We start from the raw sequence: 27,220 nt of genomic DNA, 5'->3' as shown, positions 1-27,220 counted from the left end.
TAAACTGTGCAAAATAATATTTTTTAATAAAGAAAATTTTGGCTAATGAATCAAACTATCAGACTTGATGCCAAACGTCTAGGTTGATTAATTCATGCATCTCTAGGACCTTAATTGGGTTGGTTTGCTATTTCTCTTTACACATTAGCTAGAGAATATGAATGACAACATGCACTACCTGACAAGAGTCTTGTCTTGGATCCCAGTTGTAAGAGCAACAAATAATAACTTAACTTCTAGTTGATCATTTGGAAAAGTGCAGAAGGTCGATTTTTTTTTTTTTCCTCTGAATCCTCTGCTGAACCGCACTCCAATCATCACAAATACTGCAGAAGTCCTACTGGAACCAGCATAGACCCAAGATTCTCATAGAAATCTGTCAAGTTTGGTGAAGGAAAAGTCATGGTTTAGGGTTACATACAGTATGGGGGCGTGCAAGATATCTGCAGAGTGGATGGCAACATCAACAGCCTGAGGTATCAAGGCATTTGTGCTGCCCATTACATTACAAACCACAGAAGAGGGCAAATTCTTCAGCAGGATAGCACTCCTTTTCATACGTCAGCCTCCACAACAAAGTTCCTGAAAGCAAAGAAGGTCAAGCTGCTCCAGGATTGGCCATCTCAGTCACCTGATATGAACATTATTGAGCATGTCTGGGGTAAGATGAAGGAGAATCCAAAGAATCTTGATAAACTCTGGGAGTCCTGCAGGAACACTATCTTTGCCATTCCAGATGACTTTATTAATCTGTGATTTGAGTCACTGCAGAGATGTATGGATGCAGTCCTCCAAGCTCACGATGGAGTCAGACACAATATTCATTCTTTTTCCACTGCAGCATGACTTTATATTCTATACTGGACATTATTTCTGTTAAGTGACAAGACTTTTGTCTAAGTAACGTCAGACCTTACTTTCCTAATTAAATAACTCAAAATCAAGGCATGATCATATTTTATTTTGGTGAAGTAAGCATAATCTAGAGGCCTTTGCCTTTCATATAAGCCACTTCTGATACCAAACAATCAACTAGAAGTCAAGCTATTATTTGTTGTTTTTAAAACTTGGATACACTGAAAAAAAATGCTTCAAGATTTACTTTATAAAATCCTCATAACAATTGGCACGAACAAAATTTAAGTAAATCTTATATCAGGTACAATTAACTTGTCAATATCATGTAAAATTATCCTAATGTTTAACCTTACAATCCTAAATTATTTATGTAAAAGTTAATTATCTTTATTTTTGAGTCTATATATTTAAATGAACGCAGTAATGTCAAGTTCTTGTTTTAGCAGAAGAAGCATTGCTTTTATCTAGAATGCAGCTCTGCACAAAACGTTTGGCCATAGTAGAAATGGCCGTGCCCAACCAAGCCTGGTCTCTCTCAAGGTTTTCTAACTCTTCACTTTCGCCAATTGGTAAAGTTTTTTCCTCGCCGCTTTCGCCACTGGCTTGCATGGTTCAGGATCTGCAGAGCTGCGATAGATTCGATAGATTTGCTCTTCAGTGTTTGAACTCTCAGCAGTGAATATTAAACCCCACTGAACTGAACTTCAACACTGAAAACTGAACTGACACTGTTTCAGTTTACTATAATATTCTATGTGAAGCTGCTTTGACATAATCTTCATTGTAAAAGCGCTATAGCAATAAAGATGAATTGAATTCAATAAATAAGAGACTAAGCGGAAGGAAAATGAATGAACGACTGAACTTAAAAACATGCGAGTGCATCACGTTTAATTCAAATCTTCTCAATAATCTGAATGTTCATCACAACCTAATGGATTAGTTTTCTAAAGGGCCTCATATGTTCAGTCAGGTGCACGTTGCTATTAATTCCGAAAGGAGATGTGCAGTAAACGTCTGGTATGAATGTTTTATATATATCTGCGTTCTCTAAGGCAACAGCGATCAATTTTACTTTCATCAACGTGAGAGCAGCAAAACCGCAACCTCAAATTGGGATTCCCTTTAACACTGTTCTTTCTTATCACCTTTAATAATTCATGCGGAGGCTGCGCGATTTCTGCAGCCCCCAGCAAAACGATAATATCCAGGAGCGCCGGATGATGATTGGTTGAGAAAGTACCAGCAGAAACCAACCCTGTGCTGCTGGACAGAAGGAGAGCGTGGCAGCAGTAAGTCATCTGTAATGACCTACAGTAAAGCCTTCACGCTTCAGGCTGTGTAGAAAAAAACAGTCCGACATGATATGAGTGATTTATCAGTGGAGCGCTGGTTCTGCAGCGTGGAGAGGAGGAGAAGTCCACCTTCTCAGAAGTTTTTCTCCAGCAGAAACTTCAAATGGTCTGCTTGACTCGAGGGTGTGTGTGTTGCTGCAGAGGTGTTTGGAACGGAGCCCTGCTGCTTGAACATTTACTCTCTCCAGCCCCTGCGCCTCCTCTGTGTTCTCCGAGCAGTCTGTTCTTCCTGCTGTTTTGTAGAATATCCGTCCGACTGCTGCACGACGCGGGGATTTATTTTGTGATTTGGGGAAGTGATGTTTTATATCTTGGTAAAAGGGAAGGAGATGCATGTGAGAGCAGATGGTCGATTTTTATTTTTTTTTGTACATTTCCTTGAAGAAAGTGTGTAAGTTTCACAAGGGAAGATTCAAGGGTGTTTTGGGCGGTTGGCAGGGTGTTGCTATGCTAGGAAAGTGTACTTTAGATCAAAGTCAGTTTTTTGTGCTTGGATAGTTGGTAGTTGTTATCTTTTCAGTCATGTTTACATCGCCAACTCCCTCTGTCTCATCCACGTTAACATCTATAACTAGCCTACGTACGGTCAGGGTGTCAAGTTTGCATGTTTTGTCCCGTGTTGGCGTGGGTTTCTTACAGGTGCACCGGTTTACCCCACAAGTCCAAAGACATGCACTAATAGGTGAACTGGGTAAGCTTAATTGTCTAGTGCAGGGGTGCTCAATCCTGTTCCTGGAGATCTACCTTTATGTACAGTTTAGCTCCTACCCTGATCAAACCCACCTGCACCAATTAATTAGGACCTGAAATCCACTTGATAATTACAGACAGGTGTGTTTGATAAGGGTTGCAACTGAAATCTGCAGGAAGGTAGATCTCCAGCAACAGGATTGGCCACCCCTGGTCTAGTGTATGTGTGTGAATGAGAGTGTATGGGTTTTTCCTGGTGATGGTTTGTGGTTGAAAGGGCATCCACTGCGTAAAACGTGTGCTGGATAAGTTGGTGGTTCATTCCACTGTGGCGACCCCTAATTAATACAGGGACTAAGCCAAAAAGAAAATGAATGAAAGAATGAATTTGTATTTGACAGGGATGATGAAAATATTTTGTATAAAATACTTTAGTGTCATGTATTTTTGAAGTTTAAAGAAAACACTGTAAAATACTTTGTAGGAAGTCTACATAATGACTCTGATTTGAGCCTTCTATTATCAGAATTTTATTAAAAAAAAAAAATATTTAAATTTAATTATATAAAGCTAAAACGAATTATATTTATATGTATATATGTATACAAATAAATACATTTTAAAAACATGCACAGATTTAAAGAGAACCACAGGTCAACAGGTTCTGCTTTAAACTGGACTGACTGAACATCTACTATTAAATATCTACTATTCCTAAATATACAGACAAATGTAAAATACAGTAAAACACCCTAAATCTGTTGAAACTCGTCGATCTGATGGTTGTTAAGTTTGCAGCTGGATATTACTGGGATTTCGCTGACAGGAACAGTGAACATCTCCGCCAGAGCGCGTCTGAAGCTCATTTGCAGGTTTATTTTACATTCTATGGCAGAAACACCATTGAGTCTCACTAGATCCTCCTGTATTGGCACACTGTCTGTTATAAAACACTCACAGGACATTAATTTGGACAACTATTTGGATAAATTAAATCGTTCACCTAAAAATACACAAAGAGAGACTTTCACTTTCACTTAACGCATAGTTTGTGAATGAACAGACTTGCGTGTACTAGTTGCAGAACCGTTCTTGAGGCTGTTTTTGCACCGCATTTGAAGTAATCAAGAATGGGCATTACTTTGATAATTTTAATATAGCATACTAATAACGAAATCCAAAAAATATAGTATAATATTGAGAGTTAGTATATCACGGCCCATCTGCAGGATCGCTAAGGCCCACTAGTGGGCCGGTGCCCACTAGTTGAAAATCCCTGGCCTAGGCTCTGCCTCGGCTGCATCAGATAAACAGCAAAGTGACAGACATGAAGGAGCATATCTTGCATAACGTATGTGAGAAATACTACAGTAAGAACTTTTCCAATGATTATTTGATGTATTTGTTGTAGGGTAAATTCAAGCCTTTCGATGAGTCACACACAACGTCGTTACAGAGTTCACGCACACACACAGCAGACACACAGCGCACACGTTTAACTTTGCACTGTTTTGGCAAATATGGCAAATATGACAGGATACAGGTTAATATCCACTGCTGTATGGACATCCGTTATGTTAATATACGAAATAAACCTGATTTATCGTCCACAAACCAGGATTGAAGTGTCTTCTATTATGATTGTACTGATACACGGCTGTGGTGATGAAGTAAAGACGGTAAAATCACTGTAATTCATTAACATGCACTGTTTTAAAAACGTTTTAAACTTATGAAACTCATTCTTGATCAGATTTGATGATGATTGATGATCACAGAGAGCCGAACAGACCTTTTAATCCCAGTTGCTTTGCGCACATCCTCTCTTGTTAATATAATTATATGTGTTACTACCAGGGCCGGAGTAGCACACCTTTTCAGCCCTGGAGTTTCAAGCCTCAGACCGGCCCACCTCAGTTCACGACTGACTATATTAAAATAAGGTCATTTCCAAATCAGCACTATCACGTCTTTTTTTGAGAAAACAGCTGCTTTAGAACTTTAAATGTTTAACAACCCTAACAGTATTATATGTCTTAACAATAAAAATGAAAACAATAAGTTACTCTAACGAGGATCGAACCTGGGTCCGCGGCGTCTTAATCTAACGTGCTAACCGCTGTACCACATTTGCTGTGTTCAGAGATGAGACACAACTGAGTTTTATAATCATTAAAATAGATGAAAAGAGAAGAGTTGCGGTAAAATAATGAATAAAAAGGCTGTGGTCAAGTAAATAAATTAATTTAAAAAGTGTGACTGCTGAGAGGAACAGATTCTGGAGCTAGGGACACCGGCCCTCGCGGCCAAAAAACGGACCGGCCCACCGGGAATTCTCCCGGTCCTCCCTATTAGCCAATCCGGGCCTGGTTACTACGGTGACATCCGTCTTTCGGATGAGACATCAAACCGAGCTCCCGACTCTCTGTGGTCGTTAAAAAAATTCCAGGATGTCCTTCATGTTTCCCAGAGATGGGTTGTGGCTGTCGGCTTAATATCTGTTGATAATGCTCCTTCTAAAACAAACTTTGCAAGTACATGTCAACTTACACTAACCCCAAACCCAACCCAACCTAACAGTCTGGTTATAATGGTTATAATCCCCACTCTCTGTGGTCGTTAAAAAAATCCCAGGATGTCCTTCGAGTTTCACAGAGATGGGTTGGGGCTGGAAGGGCATCCGCTGCTTAAAAACGTGCTGGATAAGATGGTGGTTCATTCCACGATGGCGACCCAAGATTAATTAAGGGACTAAGCCGACAAGAAAATGAATGAATGAATGACTACGGAGACATGTTAATATGCGGCTGTCAATTAATACGGTGGGTGGAGAAACCACACCCCTACATCACGTTGCGGCGGGCCTGAAAATGGGAAGGATTTGGGTCCTATTTTAACATCAGAAAATTAAAAAAAAGAGGCTTATTGTGTTTATATCACCGCAATATGACTGCGAACACACTATACCTACACACAGTTCTGTCCAAACAGCTTACAAAATATGATTTTCATCATTGGTGCCCTTTAAAACAACGAAAAAGCTGTCCGTTAAACAGAAATTGTTAGGAAAAAAAAATACAGGGGGGCTAATAATTCAGGAAGGCAAATAATTCTGACTTCAACTGTATGTTTGCTATATTGGTGATTTTATGGTTGAGTAGCTCAATGCAGGAATGGTTTCAACTGTCAATGTGCTAAATTCTAAAGAATATGCTTAAGTGCTAAAAGAAGTGGCACACCTATTTGAACCTCGTCTCTTTCTTATGCATGCCTTTTTACAAAAGAATGAACACAAACACACACACATGCCCTTTCACAGTTCAGATGCTACCGGATTATATGATGGACAACACGAGCACAAAGAGCGAGTGTGCGCTGATGACGGATCTGTCCAACCATCGATTGCAGATTTCAAGTCTGCGTTCATGATTTATGGATTGTTTTGGAGAGAAACAATGAGTGTCAAGAGGTGCTAAAATGCCATCATATAAACAACAGCTTGTGCTTCCTTTTAAACGCACACACGCAGACACACACACGCTAGCCTTTTGTCTCCCTTTCATACTCAAAACCAGACACACAATCGATTAAAGCCAGAGCTGTTACTAATATGATAATGCCTCTCATGCACAGGCTAGACCATTCTCCTTTGTGAGACCGTAGAGATGACCTTTATCTCCATGAAGGTGATAAGACCACAGAAGACACGTATCTGTACCGTGGTAATCAAGAACTAATCTTATTCATTCTACAGCTGGGGGAGCAGGGCATTAGAATGGGATACATTATCTATTTCTCTCGCTCGCGCTCTCTCGCTCTCGTGTTAATGGAAGTTTGAATGGATTCTACATTTGGACTTGGGCTACATGGTGAAATACGATTAGGACATTAACACAAATTAAAATGACAGCATAAGCGCCGCCGGGATCAGAAGCATCATGCAATGTTCTCTGTCAGAGTTATGAGCTAAATGGTAAATGCAAAACCCCGATTTGGACCCCGTTTTGCTTTTAGAATCGCCTTAGTTTTTTACGACTTAGATTCAACAAGGTGCTATGAACATTTCTCAAAGATTTCGGTTTATATTGAAATGATAGCATTACATACACCACAAAAAAAATTTATTTACTTTTTTGCTTTTTATAATCCAAATATCTAAAAATTCCTAAATCAAGAAGCATTTTCTAGACAAGCAAAAAATATTGTGTTGTTTTAACGAGTTAAACTCTGCTGCTATTTAAGGATTTCCGCCTGGATTTTGCCTACCCAAATTTAAAAGCTTCCCAAATTCACATGCAGAGGTGTAAATGCAAAAATTTGCTATCATTTTAAAGAAAACAGTTAGAATTTTCATAAAACACTATTGAAAGTGTTTAAAATAAGTGTATATGTTGTCTGTGTTATAATAAACACCTAAAAAAAGAAGCACTTTTTGTATTTTTTTATAAACTCAAATTTGAAAGTGTACCTTTTAGGTTCTGTGTGGTCTAGCGTACTGTAATTAATTTTGGTGGTTCCTGCACATGTCTGTAATCATAGGAAAAAAGAAAAACGTCTCTACCATAATCTATGCAAAAGTTATTGTATTACAACTGATGAGAGGTGCTGTACAAGCCACAGGGAGCGATCATTGTTTTCTTATTTCACTATTCTTTTGTTTGATCAAACATAATTCACTGTGTTTAGACCACGTCAGACATATAAAAGGATTGCTTATGCACATCACCTCAAAAACAGAGGAGAATGGCCCTGAAGGGCACAGCATAGGGTAAGACTTGACAGCTGTCTGTGCTCTCTGGGGCTGCTTAGTGATCAGAAATGTATTGTTTTCACTTCTGCGCCATGGAAACACCGCGATTCATTCGACAACTGTTTGATATGTGAATATAATTCAGTAAAAAGAATGCTAGAACCGTATGAGCACCGGTAAGAGCTTTCATTTGAGGTATAACTTGTACATGTGTCGTATGAAAAATATGAAACCAATGATCAATACCTAGCTCGGGTATCAAAATACTGTGTATTTAAGTGTAAATAACTTTTGTACAGTAGAATAAAAGCCAAAGTGATGCATATGTGCATAAAATATAGATTCTACACTTTTAAACGAAACCACTTTAGGGGGTCTGGTGCAATGCTAGCCCTTTAAATCTTAAAGCGAAAGCCGATGACGTCACAGACCCCGTACAGGGTCCGTGGAGTTTACTGGTTAAGAAATAATATGCCAAAAATAAGTGAGTTTTTCCATAAAACAAGCTAAATAATCTGCCACCGGCGAAAGCAAAATAATCTTGTTTTTCTTTTTTACATAGATTATTTTGTTGTTGTTGATGGTAGTTTGTTATGAGAACTGACAACTTTATTGGAAAAAAGGGCAACAATGTTTAAGAGGTTTTAAATGAACAGTAGCATAGTGTAATGTACCCATCAGGCACAAAAAGTCATAAGACGTTAATATTAGGTTCGATTTACGTCAGGTGACCGGAATTCAATGCCTAGCCTGCGCATACCTGTCAACCCTCACGTCTTTCTCCCATATTTTAATCTTTCTATGAAGGGTGGCAATAAACATTAAATAGTTTTCTTTTAAACCCAACAAATTTGGTCTTAAATGAGCATAAACAGTTAGGAAAGCAATCAAATGCTTTCAAATACGATCTGTGCATTTTTTTAAATGACACCTCTGTTATTTAATGTAATCCAATGAAAAATCTAAATGAAAGAGATTTGGTAACTTGATTCAATTTCTTTATAATATCTATTAATTTTATTAAGCTAAACTGTTTGCTAATTTATTTGCAGCTTTTTCTAATGCATGCTATTTATTCAATCCTTTGTAAATAATAATAATAATAATAAACTTATTGCTGACCATTTCAACTGTTTATTTACAAAGAAACAGCTCCAGTTGAACCATAGTAATTAGGGTAAATTCTTTCCTTTTTTCGTTTACATCCTAATGTTGACAGGTATGAGCCAGAGACTAAGGACGTAGTTATTTTTACGCCAAATAACGATGTTGATATTTGGTTGATTTAAGGTTGTGTTGGATAAAGGTGACCAAAATCCAACCTTGAGCCAACATATTAAACCAACGTCATGTAGATGTCAAATACTGACATTTATTCGTCAGGTATGGCAACCAAATCCAACATCTGATAGAAGTCATAGTGGTCCAAACAACGTCAAGCTGTAACATCATTAAACATTGATATTTGGTTGATTTTAGGCTGGAAGTTGGACATTGACGTTGACCTGATGTTGGGTTCTGACGTCAAACCCATTTTAATTTCCGAATAAAATGCAACATCCCCACAATATTAGGGTACAACATCAATTTGACGTCATGATGACTTCCTTTGCTTGCTGGGTACTTTGTGATCATGTTTGGTCTTTATTTGTTACTGTTAAAACCAACCACATTAGACCTGTAGCTCTTTCATGACATGATAGTAAATCACATTTTAAATTTGCAAATTGCAATTTTGATCAGATAAATCGTAATTCAATTTCTTCTCCAGCCCTATTCATGGTTTCCGCAACATTCATTCTTTCATGGTGGGGCACCACGCCAAAATTCATTCCGCCACGGCTACATTACAGCTTCTCATTCAAAACATTACATTTTTTTAATAGCAGGTAATATTCGCACCAAAACATATTAAAGGGTAACTGAATTATAACAGCGTGAACTTTTCTGTAACCGTAGTAGTTCTGTGCGTTATTTGTTTAACCCTTTAAGGTTACGTGCTGACTTGACTGACTGGCTGACTGACAGGTGGGTGATGCGTGAGGCCAGCAAACACAACGTATAGCCGTTTCACTTTACTTCAGGACGCATTAATACCGCTCTGTAGGTCTATTGAAGACGTTCATAAATATTTCTAGCAAATCTAAAAATTGTTGGAGACATATTTGTTAAATAAATGCACTAAATCGCACTTCAGCAGCGTTTATTTGAGAGCGCACAAGAAGATCTGCGCGCTCTTGAAGCGGCTTATATTTGAGGGGGGCCGTGCAAGAAGTTTTGAGCACGAGCAGAGGAAATCGGCGCGTAAGAAAAGAGATCCGCATGCTCGTTGGCTATTACACAAATGCGATCTCGACTTCTAATACTGCGCTCACGACATTTGTTATTGAAATAATACCACAGGTAGTTGGTAGATCTGAGTAAAAAAAAAAAGGCCTGCCACCACAGCTGGAAAAAATCCTAGAGGAAACACTACTATTGTTTACTGAAAACCCTGACTCTATCGTCAAATAGTTACAGCAGAACTCGACACTCATCAGACCAGGCATCTACAACTAATCTTCTGTTCTTCAATTGTGGTGAGCTTGTGTGAATTGTACGCTCAGGTTTCTGTTTTCCACCTGCTGCAAGATACAATATACATTGTGTTTAGAGATGCCCTTTGTATCTTGTTTGTAACAAGTTGTTATCTGAAGCTACTGTTTAGTTTAGTTTTTTCATCAGCCCCTCTGACCTCTGGCATTGTCCCCAGAACTGTTGACTGAATATTCTCTCTTTTTTCGTCCCGGTCTCTTTAAACCCTAGAGATCGTTATGTGTGGAAATCCTAGTAGATCAGCAGTTTTTTGAATTACTCAGGCAAGCCCTTCTGGCATCAACTTTCACCATTCAAAATCCTCTTTCTCCTCCATTCTGATGCTCGGTTTGACTATTAGCTGATCCTTTTCACCCATATGTCTACATGGCTAAATTGTTGCACATCTTTTACATTAAAAGTTAAGTCATGATTACACTGTCATTTTTCACACTGTAAAAAATGAAGGGTTGCCATAACCCAATATCGGGTCACACATGGACAAAGCCAATGTTTGGTTTCTTGTTTTTTTTTTTTTAATTAAATTCAGTGGTGAACAGTAACTAAATATTTATACTTCACTTTTTATGTGCATTTTTAGGTATCAGAATATTCTTTTAATGAAAATTTTACTTTCACCTCATACTACAACAAAATATTGTACATTTTACTCAACCATGTTTCCTAAATGAGGCCAAGTAAAAGTTATTTTGAAGAAGAGAAACCACCACCTGCTCAGATATGCAATACTAGTGTTTGATTAATGAACAAGCTGAATTTGTTGATTAACCTGTTAAATTGCTTCACAAATTTTACTGAACATATAATTTCTGAATTGGCCTGATCTGACCACCTCGTTCTCAAGTCAACAACTCACTGATTCAAATGACCCATTCATAGCGAGGCCCAACCCCAATTCTACTTTTTAACCCATACTCCTTCCCCTTGGCCCTTGAAGGGAGTGTGAAGGGGAAGGGCTTCACATTTTATCCCAAAGAAAAGGGACACCACTACAACACCTGCAAACGTCATCATATGCCATCACAATCTTTTGCTTCAGATCAGATAATCGCGACTGCTGTAGTTATTCCAGTTGTGTAATTTTTTTGTATTTATCTTCAGGACATCACCAAAGACAACGATATCATGTTATCATAATGATATAAATTGGCAATAAGCTCATAACTGTACTGTGCATTTACACCGTGGCCATATTCATCTAAACACACAAAAACAACATTAGCATTATAGCAGACGCTGTAAAAAGTCCATTCCCAGCCACTAGACTTTTCTGAAAGGGTATTTGAGTGTCATCGAGTGACAGATGTGAAAGTATGTTGTGAGACTGGTATACAGGAGTTATTATTGGTGATTATATATTGTAGAAACTTTCCGCTTTTTTTAAAGCATGACAGTAAAACACCACAGCTCACTGGTTCAATGATCCATTCAGAATAAATCTCCAGTAGTTGATTAACTGAATATACAGTACAAACTAACCTGAATTGGGAACGTTTTATTTAAAACTAAATATAATTTTAAATTACCGTAAATTATTAATCGTGTATTTTGGCTGCTGTAGCACATAAAAGATATAAAACTATCTAGATCACATAGTGTTTATAAAATGCAAGAGAAAAAATACATAAATATATAGTTATCGTTTATGTTTGTCAGTACGCATTTAGACAAATTTATTTGTAACACATATACAGTGAATCCGGAAAGTATTCATAGCGCTTCACTTTTTCCACAGTTTTTATGTTACCGCCTTATTCCAAAATGGATTAAAATGATTTATTTCCTCAAAATTCTACACACAATACCCCAAAATGACAATGTGAAAAAAGAGTTTTTGAAACTGTTGCAAATTTATTACAAATAAAAAACCTGAAAAATCACATGTACATCAGTATTCACAGCCTTTACCGTGAAGCTCTAAATTGAGCTCAGGCACATTCTGTTTCAACTGATCATCCTTGAGATGTTTCAGCAGCTTAATTGGAGTTCACCTGTGGTAAATTCAGTTGATTGGACAAGATTTGAAAAGGCATACACCTGTCTATATAAAGTCCCAGGGTTGACAGTGCATGTCAAAGCACAAACCAAGCATGAGGACAAAGGAATTGTCTGTAGACCTCCGAGACAGGATTGTCTCAAGGCACAAGGCTGGGGAAGGTTACAGAAATGTTTCTGATGCTCTGAAAGTTCCAACGAGCACAGTGGCCTCCACCATCTGTAAGTGGAAGATGTTTGGAACCACCAGGACTCTTCCTAGAGCTGGCCGGCCATCTAAACTGAGTGATCGGGGGAGAATGGGCTTAGTCAGGGAGGTGATCAATAACCCGATAGTCACTCTCTGACTGAGCGTCAGCGTTTTTCTGTGGAGAGAGGAGAACCTTACAGAGGGACAACCATCTGTGCAGTAATCCACCAATCAGGGCTGTATGGTAGAGTGGCCAGACTGAAGCCACTCCCCGCCTGGAATTTGCCAAAAGACATCTGAAGGACTCTCAGACCATAAGAAACAAAACTCTCTGCTCTGATGAGACTAAAACTGAACTCTTTGGAGAGAATGCCAGGCGTTACGTTTGGAGAAAACCAGGCACCGCTCATCACCAGACTAATACCATCCTTACAGTGAAGCATGGTGGTGGCAGCATCATGCTGTGAGGAAGTTTTTCAGCAGCAGGAACTGGAAGACTCAGGATAGAGGGAAAGATGAATGCAGCAATGTACAGAAACATCCTGAATGAAAACCTGCTTCAGAGTGCTCTTGACCTCAGACTGGGGCGACAGTCTGACAATGCATGACAATGACCCAAAGCACGCCGCCAAAATATCAGTTGAGTGGCTTCACAACAACTCGGTAAATGTCCTTGAGTGGCCCAGCCAGAGCCCAGACCTAAATCCAATTGAACATCTCTGGAGAGATCTAAAAAATGACTGTACAATGTCGCTTCCTATCCAACCTGATAGAGCTTGAGAGGTACTGCAAAGAGAAATGGGCAAAAATTCCCAAAGACAGGTGAGCCAAGCTTGTGGCATCATATTCAAAAAGACTTGAGGCTGTAATCGCTGCCAAACGTGCATCAACAAAGTATTGAGCAAAGGCTGTGAATACTGATGTACATGTGATTTTTCAGGTTTTTTATTTTGAATAAATTTGCAACAGTTTCAAAAACTCTTTTTCCACATTGTCATTATGGGGTGTTGTGTGTAGAATGTTGAGGAAATAAATGAATTTAATCCATTTTGGAATAAGGCTGTAACATAAACAAATGTGGAAAATGTGAAGCGCTATAAATACTTTCCGGTTGCACTGCAGATGCAATGTAACTTAAATTGAAGAAACGGACCATTAAATTAAAGTGTGACCCAAAGCACAATTAAATAGCAACTGTTTAATAGAAACCAGGACAGTTTTTTGGGTCTCACGTTTGCTAGGACTGCTTACTTTCTTCTTAAGCATCTATGTACTTTTCAAACAAACTCCCCATTTTCTAATCAGTGGCTGCTTTGCACGATCAGCTTGTGTAATATCACCTACTCAGTGCTTTTATCCAGTATATTTCAGATATATTAAGCCCTCCAGAAAAACTGCTGGTTGGATCAATTTGAATCCGATCGATGGTTGGCACATAAGTCTGACGGGCGGGGGAAATATGATGTTCCAGCTTGCGTCCTGACCTAAATTATGCTACTGACTTTTAAAATGAGATCACTTTAGACCTCATTCTGTCAAACTGTTTCAGGTTGAGAACTAGTTGATGGCGTGTGGGTGAGCTGATGGCGGTGTTTAGGAAATCTGTAGTATGAGATCCGTCAGCTGTTATGTGGGTGGTGTCATGGGCTTTTTTTTGTTGTTGTTGTTGGTGGTGGTGGTGCTCAGAGAGTGATGTATAGTAGGTGTTTAGTGAGTGCTGTTTCCATTAAGGAGATGGTTGTGTGGTAAGTGGCAGTTTTGGAGGAGTTTTATGGTGCTGTGTGTGTTTAGTAGGTGTACTGTAGGCAATTTCAACACTGAAGTGGAGTTTAATGGGACGGTTCACCCCCAAAAATTCACGATTCACAATTATTCACGCACACACAATTTACTTGTCCAAAACCTTTATGAGTTCCTTTCTTGAACATAATAAGTTACTTTAAAGTATATAGTAAATAAGTATAAGTAAATGTTATATTTTTCTTACCATGGAATTTGTTGAGTACCATCAAAAAACATTCTTAAAAATATCTTCTTTTGTGTTCAACAGAAAAAAGAAACTCCTAAAGGTTTAAAACCAGATGAGGTATCGTAAATGATGAGGTAATATTTTTATTTTTGGGTGAACTATGCCTTTAAGCCGGGGGTGTCCAAACTCGGTCCTAGAGGGTCGGTGTCCTGCATAGTTTAGCTCCAACTTTCTCTAATACACCTACCTGGAAGTCTAGTATACCAAGAAAGAGCTTGATTAGCTGGTTCGGGTGTATTTAATTTGGGTTGGCACTAAAATATGCAGGACACCGGCCCTCCAGGACAAAGTTTGGACACCCCTGTTTAAGCTTTGCTTTGTGTGTTAAGGGGTTTTTAGTTAGAGGATATTTATATTTAAGCAGTTTTTTTTGTGTGTGTGTTCCAATTCTGCATTAGCCTGGAGTCAAATATACCACATCTACTACAGTTACCATACCTATAGATACTATTCACATTTTAAATGAGAATTTCCAATGGGAGAGCATGAGAAAGAGTTTACTGTGTGTGCTTTCTGTAAACTCCAGAACATAATTACTGACTATATATATATATATATATATATATATATATATATATATATATATATATATATATATATATATATATACTTACTATATAAACTCGCTGGCCACTTTATTAGGTACACCTGTCCAACTGCTCGTTGATGCAAATTTCTAATTAGCCATGGACATGGTCAAGACAATCTGCTGGAGTTTAAACTGAGCATCAGAATGGGGAAGAAAGCTGATTTAAGTGACTTTGAACATGGCATGGTTGTTAGTGCCAGACAGGCTGGTCTGAGTATTTCAGAAACTGCTGCTCTACTGGGATTTTCATGCACAACCATCTCTAGGTTTTACAGAGAATGGTCTGAAAAACAGAAAATGTCCAGTGAGCGGCAGTTCTGTGGGCACAAATTCCTTGTTGATGGCAGAGGTCAGAGGAGAATGACCAGACTAGTTCCAGCTGATAGAAAGGCAACAGTAACTCAAATAAGCACTTATTACAACTAAGGTATGCAGAAGAGCAGCTCTGAACACACAACATGTCCAACGTTGAGGCAGGTGGGCTACAGCAGCAGAAGACCAAACTGGGTGCCACTGCTGTCAGCTAAGAACAGGAAACTAAGGCTACAATTCACACAGGCTCACCAAAATTGGACAATAGAAGACTGAGAAAACGTTGCCTGGTCTGATAAGTCTCGATTTCTGCTGCAACATTCGGATGGTAGGGTCACAATTTGGCAAAAACAACATGAAAGCATGGATGCATCCTGCTTTTTATAAAGGGCAAATCATCTCAGACTGGTCTTTTGAACATAACAATGAGTTCACTGTACTAGAATGGCCACCACAGTCAACAGATCTCAATCCAATAGAGCACCTTTGGGATGTGGTGGAACGGGAGATTCGCATCATGGATGTACAGCCGACAAATCTGCAGCAACTGTGTGATGCTATCATGTCAATATAGACCAAAATCTCAGGAATATTTTCAGTAACTCAGGCAAATGGGTTACTAAAGGCAGTTCAGAAGGAAAATGGGGTCCAACCCGGTATTAATAAGGTGTACCTAATAAAGAGGCCGGTATGTGTATATTCATATAAACGGGTGCAAATGATGACATGCGTTTCATTTTTGGATCAACTATCCCCTCAATTTTTTTCTTTTGTAGGCTTTTGAAATATGTAAAACCATTTGGAGAACTTTAATGGAACTGTAGTTGCACAACTTATAATTTTCATAACCAATCGGAATTTAGATTTGTTTGCCGTTTTTAAGTTCAATATTTCTAAAAGGTTATAGATGCTATGACACTAACATATACTCTGTGTGTTAGGTTCTTATGAAGAGTGTTGTGTGTTGGTTGATATACTGTATGATTGTGAGAGAATTTTTGATAGTTGGCAAGGCATTGATTTACTACTAAAGTGCTTGGAATTGCTCAGAATGACAGTTTGTATGTTTAACACACTTAAAAATGAAGCTCTGAAAGACCATTTTTCTTATCTTGTTTTTCTCTATACATTTCTTGTGCTCTCTCGGATGGAAAAAAAAAAACATATTGAAGTCCTATTTGACATTTAAGATTACATTAAAGCAATATACGCATCAGCTAGGGAATAAAAAAACTCTTTGAGGAACTCCGACAGATTCTCCTTTGACACTGGACTGCATAACTCTCTTTTTCAGTCTAATTGGAACCTTTATTTTAGAGAGTGCTGGATTTATGTCCATTAATAAAGCGTGTAGGCCGTGAACCGAATGGAAAGGGAACTCAAATGGGCACTGTGACTCATCCGAACTCCTCCTAAACACTTATAAACACACACAAACAAACTGAAAGCAAGCTCCGTTTGCACCGCACAATTATCAAGCCATAGACATTTCCTCAGAGGCTGAAATTAGATCGTTGCATTTGTGAGAGATGAACATAGGACTTTGTCCCGACTTGCATTTGCTCACACCTGTGTTCCTGAGATGCTTCATGTGTTCAATTTAACACTGACAGTAGAGCTAAATCGAATCACAGAATGACTTGCTTTGAATAAACACTACTTTTTTTGTGAGACTGTTTAAACATCAAATTATCTTTCCTGTAGAGATATTTCATCCAAAAAGTGAAATTCGTTCATTGATTCTGCACACTCCGCCAGTTTTGTAGAATGTTTATGTTGCGATTCTTTTGTCCGTTTGGTGTTATTTTTTTGTTTTTGCTATTACTAATTTTTTAGAGGGAAGTCTAGGTATTGAGTGCCTCCTTTGTTTGTTACCTTTGGTTGCTATCTATGGCTAGAAAGGGAGTAAGAAAAGTTTCTGTTGTTTATTTGTCTTTTCTTTTTGCAGGTAAGTAAAATTTGCTACAAACTTTTGTTCATTGTTTAAGGCAATACTCTTTCATGATCATTTCTTTCTACTTCATGTTGGTCTTCTGTAAATAAACCTTTCTTTTGCATGATACTTTAAACAGTTGACAGCTGAAGTTTGCTCTCCGTTCAGAAGGAAAACGTAAAAACGGGGGCTCGTCCGGGATATTATTATTACATATTATAACATATTATCTTTTTTATCTACTATGGATGTCAATGGCTACCAGTCTCAACTCATAAAGGTCAGTAACCACTTGTGATTTAGTAAATTGTGAGTAAATTTTCATTTTTGGGTGAACTATTCCTTTAAAGTTCCCTTATTTTGCTTTTTGAACTAGTAGCTATAGTCCAGGGGTGCTCAATCCTGTTCCTGGAGATCTACCTTCCTGCAGATTTCAGTTGCTACCCATATCAAACACACCTGAACCAATTAATTAGGACCTGAACACCACGTGATAATAACAGGCAGGTGTGTTTGATATGGGTAGCAACTGAAATCTGCAGGAAGGTAGATCTCCAGGAACAGGATTGAGCACCCCTGCTATAGTCCTATATGTAATGTTGCAGTTTGTGAATGCAAACATCAACAAAGTTTAAAGTGCTCTTTTGTTTAAAACAATTATTACGATCTGTTTTGGATCTCTTTTTGTTACTGAGTAAATGTTCGTCTTTGGGTGAACTATTCCTTTAACGTGCCCTTATTTTTCTTTTTGAACTAGTAGCTCTAATGCTGTATGTAATGTAGCTGTATGTGAATGTAAAAGTCAACAAAGTTTAAAGTGCCCATTAGTTTTAAATTTTTATAACTTTACCATACATTTTGGATCTCTTTTTGTTACTTTCCTTTCAGCCTTTCCCTTGTTCCCCTAGACAGAAGGGGAATGTAACAAGTGGGGGCTTGTCCGGGATATTATTACATACTTTTTTTTCCTACTATGAATGTCTATGGCTATCAGTCTCCAATAATCTTTAAAATATCGCATTTTGTGTTAAAATAAATAAAATCATAAAGGTTTGTAACCATTTGTTGTTTAGTAAATCATGAGTAAACGTTTTTGGGTGAACTATTATAAGGTATACTAACCCTATATTGCTCTGTAAACTAGTAGCTCTAATGCTAAATGTAATGTAGCTATTTGTGAATCTAGAATTAAACAAAGCTTAAAGTACCTTTTTGTTTTAAACTATTCTTACTTTACCTACACTTTGGGATCTCTTTTTGTTACTTCCCTTTCAAACTTTCCTTTAGACAAAAGGTGAACATAACATGTGGGGGCTCGTCCGGGATATTGTTGTTATATATTATTACATGAATGTTTTGTTTTTTTTTAACTAAGGATGTAAGTGGCTGCCAGTCTCCAACATTCTTTAACATATCTTATTTTGTGTTTAGAACAACATTTGTGATTTGGTAAATTCTTAGTTAATGCTCATTTTTGGGTGAACTTTCCCTTTAAAGTGCCCTTATTTTGCTTTTTAAACTAGTAGCTTTAATCCTATATGTAATGTAGTTGTTTGTGAATGTAAACATCAACAAAGTTTAAAGTGCCCGTTTATTAAATATTATTACTTTATCTCTTTAGGATCTCTTTTTGTTACTTTCCTTTCAAACTTTTCTTTAGACAAAAGGGGAACATAACATGTGGGGGCTCATCCGGTATATTGTTATTATATATTATTACATAAATGTTTTTTTTTTTGTTTTGTTTGTTTTTTCAACTAAGGATGTAAGTGGCTGCCAGTCTCCTACATTCTTTAACATATCTTATTTTGTGTTTAGAAAAACAATTGTGATTCGGTAAATTCTTAGTAAATGCTCATTTTTGGGTGAGCTATCCCTTTAAAGTGCCCGTATTTTGCTGTTTAAACTAGTAGCTTTAATCCTATATGTAATGTAGTTGTTTGTGAATGTTAACATCAACAAAGTTTAAAGTACCTGTTTTTAACTGTTATTACTTTACCTACTCTTTGGGATCTCTTTTTGCTACTTCCCTTTCAAACTTTCCTTTAGACAATAGGGGAACATGACATGTGGGGGCTCTTCCGGGATATTGTTATCATATATTATTACATAAATGTTTTTTTGTTTTGTTTTGTTTTTTCAACTAAGGATGTAAATGGCTACCAGTCTCCAACATTCTTTAACATCTTATTTTGTTTTTAGAAAAACATTTGTGATTTGGTAAATTCTTAGTAAATGCTCATTTTTTGGGTGAACTATGCCTTTAAAGTGCCCGTATTTTGCTGTTTAAACTTGTAGCTTTAATCCTATATGTAATGTAGTTGTTTGTGAATGTAAACGTCAACAAAGTTTAAAGTACCTGTTTATTAACTGTTATTACTTTACCTATTCTTTGGGATCTCTTTTTGCTACTTCCCTTTCAAACTTCCCTGTAGAAAAAAGGGGAACATAACATGTGGGGGCTCGTCCGGGATATTAATATTATATATTATTACATAAATGTTTTTTTTTTCAACTAAAGATTTAAATAGCTACCAGTTTCCAACATTCCTTAAAAAATCTTATTTTGTGTTTAGAAAAACATTTGTGATTTAGTAAATTCTAACTAAATGTTCATTTTTGGGTGAAGTATCCCTTTAAAGTGCCCTTATTTTGATTTTTGAACTAGTAGCTCTAATGCTCTACGTAATGTAGTTGTTTGTAATTGTAAACATGAGCAAAGTTCAACATTTTCAGGATTAACTGAGTGAATCAACTTCCTGAAATGAGCCCACAGTAATTCTAAATCTGCACAGATCTGTAACAAATTAGCATAATGCTACTGTCATACAGCCTTGGCTAGTTGCATGTAAACCTATTGTATATAGGGAAACCTCAAAGACAAAATAAGAACCCTTTAAATAGAAACACTTTCAACTCCAGGGTGTGTTTGCAGTGTGTTTTGGTGCGAGGTCTTCCTTTCTAACCTGGATATACCAATTTGGGGAAAATGCCAAATTGTCACTGATTCAATGGACCATAAATCTCCAAGATGAGAAGATGAACAGAGCCACGCGGCAGTAATTGATGGGTTTGGCAGAGTCCGTTTGAGATTTACTTGCGCGCACATGCCGAGTAAGCATGCTGTCCTGCTGCGAGCCTAATGCAACATTTACACAGGCTGTACGGTTCACATGCTCATCCTTTCTGATCAATATGAAAATACATGCTACAGCGAGACACTGGTTAAAGTAATAACTGAAGCGTGAAGAGCGCTGTTTGCATATGTAGAAGCCAAGAACACTGTGCACTGGGTATTGTTGGAAAGAGCAGCCAAACACTCTTCGATTCTCTTGTGCAAAACTCTAGTTTCTCTTTGTAACACTTTAACATATTAGTGCTCATTTTACCAGGCCACGCTCACTGTTAGAGATGCCATATTTAATGTGATGTAAATGAAAGGAAGGGCCAATTACAAAAGAGCTGTCATGTTTAAAGGGATAGTTAAAATGACCTCACCATTTACTTACCTATGTGGTTTTAAACCTAAAATTAGCACTGTTACTACAGTCATCAGTCACATGATCATGTTGATATTAGAGTTGTGTTGAATTGCTGCTAATTAAACTTTTCTTAAAGGGATAGTTCACCCAAAAATTTAAAAGTTTGAGTGTCTTTCTTTTGTTTTTTTTTTTGGAGTTTCTTTCTTCTGTTTGACACAAATGAAGATATTTTGAAGAATGCTGGTTGATGGTAGCCATTGACTCCCTTAGTATGGAATTATATGGGTACCATCAACCAGCATTCTTCAAAATATCTTCTCTTTCTGTGTTCAGCAGAAGAAAGAATCTCAAACAGGTTTTGAACAAGTGAAGTGTGATTAAATGATTACAGAGATTAGATTTTTAGGGTGAACTATTCTATTAAGAGTTGCATTTGATGAACAATTAAACCAAGGAAAATTGACTATTTAAACCATCTTTTCAGCAATACTAAATTATATACGCTGTTTAGCTATAGTATATAGAAATCATTATAATAGATGGAGACATATCCGCCCCTACTATGTTCGCTTTGTTTGGTGCAGTAATCATAATTACGCCGTAATATACACATTCCCGCAATCTTTCATGTAATTAGTATGGCTAACAGTAGCACTGTGCAATTACAGCTCCACAATATACAGTAATTACCTGAAGTGTATTAATATTACTTAGCACAAGTTCCCCAAAGGCCTGTAGCTCACACTTATAGCATATACATTGTGACTTAGTTCTGTGTGATATGGTGGCTTGAAACTAGGGCTGCCCCCAAATAGTCGACTAAACTTTAGTCGATATGAAAAGGGCTTGGTCGAATACATTTTCATTAGTCGGTTAGTTGCAAAAAAAAAAAAATCACGTGAAATTACGCAATCAAGGGCTGCGCAATCAGTGTATGACATCAGCAACGAGAGATCAACGCCTAACGCCTAAACGCCTCCACTGTATCCCTTCCACATCCACTCCATCAGAGCGCATCTTTTCAAAGGCCGGCTTCATTGTGAACACGTCGAGAAGCTCCCTTCTTCCCAGCAATGTGGACAAGCTGGTGTTCCTCTCACATAATATGAAAAAAATTAAATTGAATTGAAAGCTTAGGTAAGAATGCTTAATTTCCTTTTTGTAGTGTTTCTGTTTGCTATCCGTTAGGCTATATATATATATATATATATATATATATATATATATATATATATATATATATATATATATATATTTATAAAAACGGGTATTTTATTTTTATATCAGGTAGGCTATACGAATAAATAAATACATATTATTTTTATTTTTTCGTTTTTATATAATGCAGAAGTTGTTTTTTATTCTGTTAGAAAAATTAGTCTGATGTTTTTAATTTGTTGTTTCAGGTCAAGACTCATCCGTCGTCTTAATGGCAGTTTGTGGCTTTGCTCTGATATTTTTGATTTGTATTAGTGTTCTTTAAATTATTTGTTCCACATTTTGTCGTAAATATAGTTGTTCTAAACAATTCAATCATAATTAGGCTGTTAATTTGTTTGCTGCCTTCTTTTTTTATTCTAAGTTTTGGCGTTGTGCGATGTGCATTTATTAAGTTGTTCGTTTTTGTTAATTTTCCTTTTGAACAATATAGAAATTACATAAATTTTAATTTTCCACTGTATTTAAAAAAAATGTATTTTAAAAACAGTGTATTTTAAAAAAACTGCGTTTTTGCTACAGTATTTATTTATTTATTTTTATTTTTTGCCTAGTTTTGTACTAGGCCTAAGTTGCTAATAAGTTTATTTGATTTATTTTGAAGAACGAATTTTAGTTTATTTTATTAAAAACTGTTTTTTTTTTTTGTTTGTTTGTTTGTTTGACATGTAACTGTTACAGTTTGTATTTTTGATAATAAATTATTAAAATGCACAGGCAGTCTGATTGCTGTTTTTATGTCATAATTAGCCTATAACGTTCTGGTCACTGATTTTTGTGTGTAAGCACTGTATTTAAACGCTTTACTATTTCGTTTTAAGCGCTTAATTTTCGTTTTGAATGCGCTAATATCATGCTTTAGCATTTTCTGTCACGTGGAAGTGTTAAACTTCAACTTGGACTATATTCCTAGTATATACGCAAGTTATTATATTAATATCATAAATGAACGATTATTTGATTAATCGCTAAAATGCAGGAATGTTAGTCGACTAGGAATATCTTTAGTCGGGGGCAGCCCTACTTGAAACATCACTTAAAGGTTTTATATTGGCATTGGTGGTTTTATGAAGAACATTTGACTATTGCATGGGATGATAACCGGTTTCAAGGTTTACCATGGTTTGGAAAAGTCAAGGTTTTAACAATATACCTACAATATTCCTACAATATACAGTTGAAGTCAGACTTATTAGCCCCCTTTTGAATTTTTTTCTTTTTTAAATATTTCCCAAATTATGTTTAACAGAGCAAGGAAATTTTCACAGTATGTCTGATCATATTTTACCTCTGGAGAAAGTCTTATTTGTTTTATTTTGGCTAGAATAAAAGCAGTTTTTAATTTTTAAAAAATCATTTTAAGGTCAAAATTATTAGCCCCTTTAAGCTATATGTTTTTTCGATAGTCTACAGAACAAACCATCGTTATGCAATAACTTGTCTAATTACCCTAACCTGCCTAGTTACCCTATTAACCTAGTTAAGCCTTGAAATCTCACTTTAAGCTGTATAGAAGTGTCTTAAAAAATATCTTGTAAAGTAATATTTTCTGTCATCATGGAAAACATAAAAGAAATCAGTTATTAGAGATGAGATATTAAAACCATTATGTTTAGAAATGTGTTGAAAAAAACAGAAATTGGGGAAAAAAATAAACAGGGTGGCTAATAATTCTGACTTTAACTGTATATTTATGAAAGTTTTGTGTGTGTGTGTGTGTGTGTGTGTGTGTGTGTGCGTGTGCGTGTGCGTGTGTGTGTGTGTGTGTGTGTGTGTGTGCGTGTGCGCGTGTGCGTGTGTGTGTGTGTGTTTGCTACTATTTTGTTTAGGTTTTTTATGGCAACAGTATCTCCAAAAGAAAACAACCATCCACATCAAAAGCTACTGGTCAACCAATGGAAAACTAATAGCTTATGCATCAACATCCAGCATGCTATTGACCTGAAAGGCGCAGTAGCATACTTTATATCCAATATATATATATATATATATATATATATATATATATATATATATATATATATATATATATATATATATATATATATATATATATATATATATATATATCCAAAGATATTATAAAGAAATCTCTGTTTTTAAAACTAATGAAAACATCAGAAGTTAATTATTTACTTTAATTATTAAGCCTGACATGTTTACTGTTGCAAAATATGTGATTTTTTCTTAAAATAAAATATATTGTGTTCACTGGGGAAAAGTGTGTTGTTTTTTACCCAAACATTTTAAAATGATTTATTTTAGAGCAGTACTTACAATACTGTGGTACCGTGAAACCGTGATGTTTTTAACCAAGGTTATCATGCCGTCAGAATCTCATTCCGGCCTATGCCTACATTTGACATTAATTTAAATAAAAAGTTATTTTGCAACAAAAACAACACATATTAAAAAAAACTGTTTATTGAAAAGCCTTATTAAAACCTTTATTTTTAAAAGATAGTAAATATGAATACATGCACTGAAATGCAACATAAGATTCTCATATATATATATATATATATATATATATATATATATATATATATATATATATATATACATATATATATATATATATATATATATATATATATATATATATATATATATATATATATATATATATATATTTATATATATATATATATACACTAGGCATAGGCTGGTTTAAGTTTCTAACAGTATGATAACCTTGGATAAAAATACCACGGTTCCATGGTATCCGAAATAATTCCATACTGTATAGTACGCTAAAAACAGTATGCGAGCCCAGTAGTATGTCCGAATTCATAGAATTTTAAAAACAGTATGTGAGAAGTACTCAGATGACCTACTACTTCCGGCGAGACTCTGAATGCTACGATATCCCATGATGCACCACGGGAGAATTCTTAAATAGGAGAGAAGCGATGCAACTGACACGGGTGGGTCATGTGATGATGACAAAATGGCATCCATAGTACGTCCAAGCTCAATTTAAACTACTCACATTCATACTGTGTAGAACATATTTTCTAGCGGTCAAGTAGTACATTCAAATTCAGATGCTGTACCTGCTGAGTAGTTGGTGATTTCAGATGCAACTAATATAATTTATTTTGAGAAATGTTTTAAATACTTTGGAGCAATAAACATGTCAAGCTAAATAATTCAAATGAATCACTGACTTCTGCTGTGTTCATTAGTTTCAAAATCACAGATTTCTTTACAAATAAAAACACCATCTTTGGATATCTTTTCTGCTGAAGATACTATTGTCCTAAAAACAAAAAAAAACTTAAATAAAATAAGCATTTAAATAAGCAAATAAATAAGCATAAAAATCTTACACATACCATAGGAACAGTATAGCAGAAAAATGGGGTGGTTTTAAAACCTTGACTTTTCCAAACCGCAGTATACCTTAAAACGGTTCACTTGCCATCACTTGCCTAATATAATGTATAATTCTTTACACATGATGTATTTTCCATAATCTAACTGACTCCAAACACAAGCAACATGACTGCATTGAACATCATGTATATTATTATTTTTTTTTAAAGTGCATCCTTGCTTTGTGATAATAGCCATCTTTTGGATGAGGTTTGGTTTAGAAATATATTAAAAGCTTAGTTTTACTGTTGTCATTTTTCAGACAGCACTGGGGTCTTACGGACCCCAAACAGAGAATGCAGAGCAAACATAAACAGTACACGAGGAGTACAAAACACACAAACATGACTTGTGCTGCATGTTCTAACTACTTACTAAAATTAGTTATAACAACACAATTTTTAACACTGTTTATGCAACGTTAACTTAATTATTTTATGTTCAATCCAATCTTAAATGTGTTAAGTTAACTTAATCCATTTGTGTCGGGATAACATGAAGGAATTGTGTGGAAGCCAACATTTTTATAAGTGTACATTGAATGTATACGATAACTGATGTTTTCTTTAATTCATAAGGTTTAAAAATCCGCGAATCGTGCGCTTTTCTCGCAACTTGCACGCGCGCAGGTTGTTTCTCGTAATGAGTGGACTCTTCATATCTCCGAACTCCCATAAATCCTGTTTGGCCGTTAATCTGGCTAATTCACTGCAGTCTGATCTGTGTTAGATGTGAGTGTGGGAGGTAAAGATGGCGATAGACCTACTTGCGTGAGTTCCGTGCCCATCAGCACCAGCACGATGAGACTCAAGAGCTTGTGCACGCGCTGCATCTCGCGCCGCCGCTCGCTCGGGCATGCAGATTCGGTCCGGTGCCTCGGTCAGAGCCGCTCGTCGGTGCTCGGTGCTCACTCCTCGCTCTCCTCTGTCCCCGGTATCTCTCTCTCTCTATCTCTCCCTCTCGTTTCTCTCTCCTCTCAGCAACGGAATGACAGAGAAACACAAGTCGGTCTCGCGCAGCCTTCTCTGGGCATCTCGCGCGCGGAGCCTCGTCGCGGTTTCTCCCCTGTGTCTCTCCGCCTCCCGACGTCTCCCGTCCCCGTTAGATGAGCGTCACGCAGGGAGGTCTGGTTTTGCCCCCAAAACTTTGTGCGTTTCTCGATGTGTGGGGCTGAAGAGATTGGGGGAGCGAGAGCTGTCCGAGGTGCTGAAACCGGATGTGACATGCGGCGCGCGTGGGTAATTCAACGGGGATGCGCGCGAGGAGAAAGAGCGCGCGGAGCTAATTGGTTGAGTCTGTTTGACTACACGTGTGAGAGGGTTTTATTGTTATGCTAACAGTGAAATGTAACATATTTCACAGTGTACAGTTTACAATACAGTAATTTATTCGCTTACATGAACTAATAACGAACAATACTTGAACTGCATTTATTAATAATAGTTCAATATTTACTAATGCGTTAATAATATCCAAATTTATGATCGTTAACCTTAGGTAATGTATGAACTGAAAATCAACAACTGTATTTTCATAACTAACATGAAATACTGTAATAAATGTGTCGTTTATTGTTTGTTCATGCCAGTAAATGCATTACCAAACATTAACTATTCATTCATAATTCATTTTCCTTCATCCTAGTCTCTATTTCAGAGGTCGCCATAGCGGAATGAACCGCCAAACATTCCAGCATATGTTTTACGCAGCAGATGCCCTTCCAGCCACAACCCAGTACTGGGAAACACCCTCATTCACACACACACACTCATACGGCCAATTTAGTTTATTAAATTCACCCATAGCGCATGTCTTTGGACTGTGGGGGAAACTGGAGCAGCCGGAG

At 36.8% G+C, this 27,220-nt stretch overlaps 1 protein-coding gene and 1 long non-coding RNA gene across 4 annotated transcripts in view; one reads left to right on the top strand and one right to left on the bottom strand.

Annotated features, from left to right (window-relative positions):
• Positions 1–26,590, bottom strand: part of olfm1b (olfactomedin 1b) — a 63,570-nt gene extending 36,980 nt beyond the window's left edge. For both annotated transcript variants that reach the window (NM_001328415.1, NM_001003486.2), the window contains 1 exon segment: positions 26,141–26,590. In NM_001328415.1, coding sequence (NP_001315344.1) covers positions 26,141–26,206 — 66 coding nt within the window. In that variant the 5' untranslated portion in view covers positions 26,207–26,590.
• The window catches only part of LOC141379974 (uncharacterized), a 99,147-nt gene that overhangs the window by 11,683 nt on the left and 60,244 nt on the right, over positions 1–27,220 (top strand). The gene's annotated exons all lie outside the window — the stretch shown is intronic.

This window comes from Danio rerio, chromosome 21 (genome assembly GCF_052040795.2).
Source record: "Danio rerio strain M-AB ecotype USA chromosome 21, GRCz13ab, whole genome shotgun sequence".
Classification (NCBI taxonomy): domain Eukaryota; kingdom Metazoa; phylum Chordata; class Actinopteri; order Cypriniformes; family Danionidae; genus Danio; species Danio rerio.
The sequence above is the reverse complement of the archived record's forward strand: the minus strand, read 5'-3'. Positions and strand labels throughout refer to the sequence as shown.